The sequence below is a fragment of the Austrofundulus limnaeus genome, unplaced genomic scaffold, assembly GCF_001266775.1.
Source record: "Austrofundulus limnaeus strain Quisiro unplaced genomic scaffold, Austrofundulus_limnaeus-1.0 Scaffold343, whole genome shotgun sequence".
Lineage (NCBI taxonomy): Eukaryota > Metazoa > Chordata > Actinopteri > Cyprinodontiformes > Rivulidae > Austrofundulus > Austrofundulus limnaeus.
This window is the reverse complement of record NW_013952745.1, coordinates 142,488-150,226: the sequence shown is the minus strand read 5'-3', so window position 1 is coordinate 150,226 and position 7,739 is coordinate 142,488. Positions and strand designations below refer to the sequence as shown.

Here is a 7,739-nt window from a genome sequence, read left to right as displayed (position 1 = left end):
ATGACTTATCATGAGAACAAACGTATTCACGTGACTTTAATAACATTTCTTACTTAATGGAAACACTGCAGTTGTGAAACTGTGTTTTTTAGACATTAACAGAATATCGACATTTTGCGCACATTTGCAATGGAAACGCAGCTACTGCCTCTCTGATGGTATGAGGGTGCATGAGTGCATATGAAATGTTAAACTGACATCATCATTGTAGAGAAGTATCTACAGAACCGAGAATCCTCCATCAAAGCAGGATTAAATTTAAAATCCTGACATCCTGTTTTCTAATCATTTTAAATCACTACTTGTCAAACTTTAAATACTTCCTTTAATGGCTGTGATAACAGGTGTTAATGGCTATGATAACAGGTGTTAATGGCTGTGATAACAGGTGTTAACAACTGCTGGTCTCCTGAATCTTTGCAGCTGTTTTCAACAAACAACAACAACAGATGATCTGACCTCGGAGCTGCTATCCTTTCAGGTGACGTCATTTAGTAAAAGTAGGGTGAAAATATCCAAATATTTACAAATTACTAGTGTTACTACATGAGTGACTCACCTTTTATACTGATGGTTCTGGTTTAACCAACAATAATTTAACACTTCCTCCGTGTAAAAAATAAAACAACATCCTGTTTTAAAAGTGAGCTTTTCTCTTTTTTAACAATAAAACAATTATTTTGCGGTTTACATCTTTAGAGACAAACTCGAGACGGTTTGACACAAATATTAACGACCAAGATCATATTTATGTCCATTTAAGGTAAAAGCAGACAGATCTGCAGAAGTACAGTCAGGAAGCTAACAGCTAGCATGTTAGCTCTCCTAACTGAAGAGTTAGCAGCTGCAGCTAACACCCATTAGCCACCGCAGAGTATAACCTGACGTGTCCTGTTGGTGAATAAATGTAACGTGTGTCGTTAAAACAGTTTTATTTTAACCACACAAACACACACCGACATTAGCTGAGGGCGCTAACCGGCCAGCACTCACCGAGCTCCGGACCAGCATCCTGCCGTTGGCCTCGGTCTCTGCTTCCCCCCGGCTCGTCTCACATCTTGCCGTGACGATCTTCAGCTCCAGTCCGCGGGCCTGGACATCCTCCCGGGGTTTCTCCGTCTCTTCCAGGGTGTCCTGCTGAGGGGCTCAGCTGTCATGTGTTCCCAGGTCGATCGATCGGAGTGAAGCGCGTGCAGTGAAGAGACAGGTCGGCTTTCGTTTTCACCGAAATTCCTCTGCACAGATTGTAACTTTACAGTTCGTGTCGGTTTGTTTACAACACGCGGGCACGCCGAGTGGGCGGTGCTACCTTCAATTCGCGCTGAAGAAAAGATAAGGCTCGAACTCCGCTCCACTGAGCTGCCTTCGTGGTCAGAACGAAAACTTTTTCACCGACCAATGGAATCCGATTCTATCTTAGCTCCGCCTCCAGCTGCCAGGGATCAGCCAATCAGCGTAAACGCATTTTAAACCTTCTGTAAGTAGAGAGAAGACGGTGGCGGTGCTTCACTGCAGGCACCGTTTGTGTAACTTACAAGCTTCATGGGGGGAATATCAAGGCGCCCCCAGAGAACATGAAAGGCCGCTGCCGCCGGGAGCAGATGTTCAAACTCCGCCAGTGAGGACAAAACATGTCAACAAAACGAGTCAGTATTTAGCAGGAAAGTCTGCTCCATGACATTTCCCAGGATCACTATTTTGCAAAAGACAGAAAGGCGGGACTGGAAGGTGGAAGGATTCTTGGTCTGCAGCACACACACGTCAAGGCAGCGGGCCTAAAGGTCGGCACTTCCTGTTTAGAGTTTTCAAAACAAAAGCACGTCGAAGAATTTGATGATCTATTTGGCACACCTTGCCATCATTACAGGTAATATCACTTTAAATACACTTTTTTCTGGATTTTAATTTATGGTATTTCTTATATAAATTTGACAAAATAAATCAGTTTATGTCTTAGTGACTGGCTACTGTTAAAGAGCATAAAGAAAGAGTTATGTGAAACTAAAGGCCCGTGGGCCAAATCTGGCTCTCATTAATATTTTATTTTGTCCCAAAGGTATAATACTATACTTATATAATAATATAATGTGAAATATTTGAGTATTATGGTGTATTTTCCTTGCTGTATTTAGTGTATTCTCATGACAAATGACCAGTTTCCAAACCAAGAAAATTTAGTTTGAATTTTTCTGTGATCTTTTATTTTGGTGTGGAAAAAGCAACAGAAAATCAACTTTAATTGTCTTTTTCTGCATTATTTTCTTATTTTAAAGTCAAATAACTTTAATTTAGTGAAGGTTTTCTTTTTTACTTGTTTTCTGGTGTAGGTTTTTTTTGGGTATATTCTAAAATAGATAATTTGTGAACTCACAAATTATCTTACCTCGAGGCACCACGCTCTTAATTCGATCAAGGATTGACCCAGGAAAGAGACGAAAAACTGTAACTTAATTGTAATCAGTCTCACAATACATGTACCCAAAATGATTTGATGAGTTCTTGTTTTATCAGAACCAATAATACTTTATCAAGACACAAAAATGAGATTAGCTTATGTTGGCATGTTCTCCAGAGCCATTTATTTACAGATTAAATGTATTTACAACTATGGTGATGAATAAGTGACGACATAATTGAACCATTAAAAAAAACTGAGAGAGTTTGCAGTCACGAGTGAATAACAACAAACAAATAAACAAACAACAAACAAACATAAAGTAAACACTGAGAGGTGAGTTTTGCTTTTAGCTATGGATTTAACTAAGGGGGTCCTAGTTAAATTAGGTAGAAAAATCGTTTAGTTTACCAAATCTCATATAAAGATAAAAATCAAATTACGTCTGAGCACCTGTGTGTCACCAGGACAAATGTTCAATTTTACCCTTTTGTTCTGCTGATGGCGGTACCAGGAGTAGTCGTCAGCTGACCGAAGGATCTCAGGTGATGTTCCCCAAAGAACTGCTTCAGTGTGGTGGCCGGTCGGACACTCAGGGTGTCTGTTCAGCTGCTGGTCCTTCAGTCAGAAAGGAGGGTAATGAGCTGGTAACAGCGGGGTCCGGTCCGGTCCTCCCCAGGCAGCTGCAAGACTTCTTAATTTGATTTCGACTTTGTAGAGAAAACGAACTAAAAACGACGCATGAATTACCATTAGCTTATTTAACTTCTATAAAATCAAACTCAGATGTAGAGTCGATATTAAACGTTGGCTGTTCGTTCAACCAGTGGGAGATGCAGGAGAACCACCATCCTGCCCAGCCCATGGGGAGGGGCTGGCAGGCAGGGCCTCTGCTGAGCTTCTGGAAAGCTGTTTTCTCGCTCCTGATGTTGAAAAACTCTCTTTAAAAATGTTATCTCTTGTCCTGACTTTACAAACTTCTGATTGGCTGAGAGATAGTCACATGGGGTGTCACCTGCTTCACTGACATCACGGTTCTGCTGCTAAAATGATTGAACAAAACACAGATTGATGTGGTTACCTGTACAGTGATTAAATCAAGATATTATCACAGTGATTGAGTCATGATAGAAAAATGCTTTGTTTCTTTTTCTTCTTTTTTTTGTCAGACAACCAAACAACAGAAATTTCACAACAGGGCTTAATCAATGGAAGGTTGCAGTTTCTGTTTATTTTAGCATTTGTAGACAGTGGAGGAAAAGGGCGAGGCCAGTGGAGAAAGCCATTGTTCTCTATATATATGGCAGGAGGAGGAAGTATTGAATCAAGGTTCTTCAGTGGAACTGTTTTCTTACGTTCCTGCTACACTGGATTGTGATAAATGTATCTAAGAAAAATGTAGTTGATAGAGAAGGCATAAGAAATGAATGTTGATGAAGAGTCTTTCTAAATGTAATCTGTTATATTTATTAGGTTATGAATGTTCTATATTCTGCATAAAACATAATTTGGAACATATGTATTTCTATAAGAATATTTTGTTATACAGTACTTTTTCAGAAAACATTGAAAGATATTGCGTTTGACTTGGACCAAATTTTAGACAGAATTTAAAGAGAATTTAATCATCTTTATTGTCACTGTATGACTCATTTATAATTAGACAAAGAAAATGTCAGACCACCCAACAAGTTAAAGGGTTGAAATCCTGTTTGTCAGAAGTAGAGATGGTTTGAAGCCATCCCCCATTCCAGGTTAATACTCCATGCTGGAACCAATCAGAGACCTCCAGAGTCCAAAACCAGTTGCCATCAACCCAAGTTCAGTTTATCAGAGTTCAGTTCTCTGTCACCACCACCGCGGCCTTCGGACTGGTCCACCCACGGATGATACGGGGGAGGGAATGGGGGAAATCAAGCATGCGTTCTCATCTCATCCAGGGAAGTTTTGATAACTGCAGAGTGCCAAGGTCAGCAGCTGCTGGAATCCAAAAGATAAACACAATTGTTTTGGGACAAGCAGCCTTGAATTTCTTGCTGCTTTACAGTCTTAACTGCATCTCTGTAATGGTGAGAAAAAAAGGCAAAATATTCCGAATTTCATCACCTCCTCGCCTCTCTTTCCGTCTGAAACTTCACCCGGGTGTAATCCTACTCCTCACGGGCACACTGCTGAACTGTGATTCTCGTCAGAATCACATCCAGTTTATGACTTATCTCCCCCAGCATCTGAGTCCATCCATGATTCCTGACAGCTCCTCACAGGCCCAGACTGCTGTCAGGATCACTTTCATTTTCCGATAAGCCAGAACTCCTCCACAGCCGATCAGCAGGAATCCAGTTATCATAAATCCAAATATTTATAAATCTTCCACGTCTTCAATGGAAAGCGGTGCCAAACATATCAGGTTCCAGCCCCAAGAATGAGTGACCCGACCAGCAGCAACCATTCCACTGGGACAGCTACGTTCCCCTCGTTCCACTCTCATTGTGGAAAAAATAGTGTCAATTGTGTTCAGAGACCAGTTGGCCAAATACATAATTCATTTTATTTTTGGATGACACTTTGAAGAAAGGCTTGAAAAAGCTGCGAAGCAGGAAAGGAGGGACAGGTTCAGGAGAGAGAGAGAGAGCAAAAACGTCCGACTCCACTGAAGGCCAAGCAGAAAAAAATATTTATAATCTCCATGTATTGTGCAAATTTCCCCACTGTGGGCTCAATAAATTTTTCTTATCTTATCTTATCTTATCTTATCTTCAGAGGTCCATAAAGTACTTGAAAAAACTAACTCACTAAAAGTAAAAATACCTTTACAGAAAATTACTTTGATAAAAAAGTGTCACTGACGAGAAAACTACTTAAGTAAAAGTCATACAATTGTTCACAAAAATTGGGAAAGTAGAAGTAGAAGCACAAGTACTTTTCCATGCTCTCTAACAAATAAACTGTTAAATTTACTGAACCAAACTGGCTCCACAAAACCACATCAATTAAATTGGTCAATTTCTTTAAAATAAAAAAATGCAAATTGCCTCAAATTTACTCTTCTAGGTTTAGTGGAAATAGTTGACATGACTTGGTTGAGTAAATGCAACACTTAATTTTAGCACATAAACAACTCCTTTCGTGATGAGTTCAGATTTAATCAGTGTGAATGCCTCCAACATTCACAATATTGTTTTCATGTTTCTCTTTATTATTTTTATTCTATCATTATTACGTATGTTTTTTGGACCCTATCTCCTTCCGCAATTTTTGTGCTGTTTCTACAATTCATGTATCAAAATGTTCAGCTATCTCTTGGCATTCCGGCAGTGACTCATAATATCTTTAATCTTTATACTTTTTTAGGTATGACAATTTTTACGCAGTTTTTTCCCCATTGACTTTGAATGGGGTACGTTTTTGGACGGCTTCTCCTTCCACAGTTTTTAACTTAAACCATTCATGTAACAAAATGTTCAGCTCCTTCAGGACATTCCAGGTGTGATCTTTGGTATTTAAATTTTTATAATTTTTTAGCAATTTCAATTTTCAGAATTTTGATGATGATGTCATCAGTGACATCATTAAGGGCTCGACACACGGGAGGCGACGTCGCTCGCTCTCCATTCATTTCCTATGGAGCCTGTGCGGTGAGGCGACAATCGCTTGCCCTCCTCCAGCTAAGCGACCGGCGAAAATAGTGCATGTGAAATTTCGCGCTCGTACACGTAGACGTGCACACGCGAGCTTGTGACGCGACATATGAAAGTTGGAAAATGTTCAACTTTTGTCGCTTAGCGTACAACCAGTCAGCGAGGGTTTCATTGACTGACCAATGAGAGGAGAGTATGCTACACACTGCAGTTAGCTAACACTTTCACCAAGTGATTACTAAAAAAGTCAGCTTTGTGGGAATTTATTGGCACCAGGGTGAAGTTTATGGTAAGTTTTTCCTCATAAAACTGTATCTTGATGTGCGTTTGTTTTTCAATATCATTAGCATCGCAAGATTTGTTTAGTTTACACGTCCGTAATGCACACCCGCCTTCAGAGTCAAGAACCAATCAAATTTTGTGAAAACAAGCGACCTGAGAGCACGATTCGCAACGCTGCGATTGCTATCACGTCCCGTGCGTCGGATTTCACCCTGGCTATGATGACAGCCGTTAATCGCTGTAGTTTGTCGCTCCCCGTGCGTGGAGCCCTTTAGTGACATCATCAGTTACATCAGTGACATCATCAGTGACATCGTCAATTTGTTCCTTAGCTGTTATTCAGCTAAAGTTATCAGCAAAAGGCATTCACGCTAGCATTTTCTCTGGAAATGCGAATTATCTAGTTTATGAGTAACTAGGTGTTAAACTTTAAATTAAAGAAGTAAACGTATCATTTTTAGGATTTAAAAGTATCAAAATAAAAGTAGAAGTCACAATTTAAAAAATTAATTGGTAAAATTATAAATCCTCAAAAAAATACTGTAAAAGTACTGTACTTAGTTATTATAAGCCTCTGCTTGTGATCTGTCATTTGACCACACTGCAGCAGGACACACGCTCTTATTTTGAAAGGCGTCGCTGTTTTCCCGCCCTTCCGCCATCTTGGCGCAGCCAGCTTGACGCAGCGGAGAGCCAAGCGGAGGCAGAGCGGATCAATCTGGAGCTTCGGCGGCTGATCGGGATTATGCGGCTCCGCTGACTGCCGTGTCGGTAAGTGGCTGCGGCCTGTTGCTCCCCGCACCGAACCCGGTACCGAGCCGTCCCTCCGCGCGGTTCTCCGCAGAGCTCCGAGCCGGGCTCCGTGTTTTCTCCCCGCTCCTCGGCAGCAGCAGACCTCCCCTCTCTTTGTTCGCTTGCGCCTTTTCTTGCGCCTCTGCGGGTTTTGTAAATAGTGGCGCAACATGGCGGCCGCGCTGCGGGACGAGACCCATCAGCTGCGTGGGTTTGTTTTGAGCAGGTCTGGTGCGTCTCGTGGTGGTTTTGTGACGGCGCGTGTTTGTGAGGCTCGTGTGTGTGACCTCTGTCTGCACATCTTCATCTTCATCATCAGCTGCAGCCAAAACAAGCAGCCCTGCAGCTCCGAGGACTCCTGCACCTCCAGGGGGCGCTGCTGGTCCTCACAGGTCCCTGCAGGGCCGGATCCTCCCCCCCCTCACAGGTCCCTGCAGGGCCGGATCCTCCCCCCCTCACAGGTCCCTGCAAGGCCGGATCCTCCCCCCCCTCACAGGTCCCTGCAGGGCCGGATCCTCCCCCCCTCACAGGTCCCTGCAAGGCCGGATCCTCCCCCCCTCACTGGGCCCCTGCAGGGCCGGATCCTCCCCCCCTCACTGGGCCCCTGCAGGGCCGGATCCTCCCCCCCTCAC

The 7,739-nt window shown here is 42.4% G+C and overlaps 1 protein-coding gene and 1 long non-coding RNA gene across 2 annotated transcripts in view; one reads left to right on the top strand and one right to left on the bottom strand.

The window, feature by feature from the left end:
• mfsd14bb (major facilitator superfamily domain containing 14Bb) overlaps nt 1–1,235 on the bottom strand; it is a gene marked incomplete in the record, with an annotated part of 17,565 nt that extends 16,330 nt beyond the window's left edge. The window contains 1 exon segment of the mRNA XM_014022781.1: nt 994–1,235. Within this exon segment, the coding sequence (XP_013878235.1) occupies nt 994–1,011 (18 nt within the window).
• A 568-nt stretch (nt 1,236–1,803) lies between these two features.
• The window catches only part of LOC106527796 (uncharacterized), an 11,806-nt gene continuing 5,870 nt past the window's right edge, over nt 1,804–7,739 (top strand). Inside the window, exons 1-2 of the long non-coding RNA XR_001311427.1 lie at nt 1,804–1,867; nt 6,923–7,086. This is a non-coding gene — a long non-coding RNA (uncharacterized LOC106527796). The remainder of the gene's footprint in view (nt 1,868–6,922; nt 7,087–7,739) is intronic.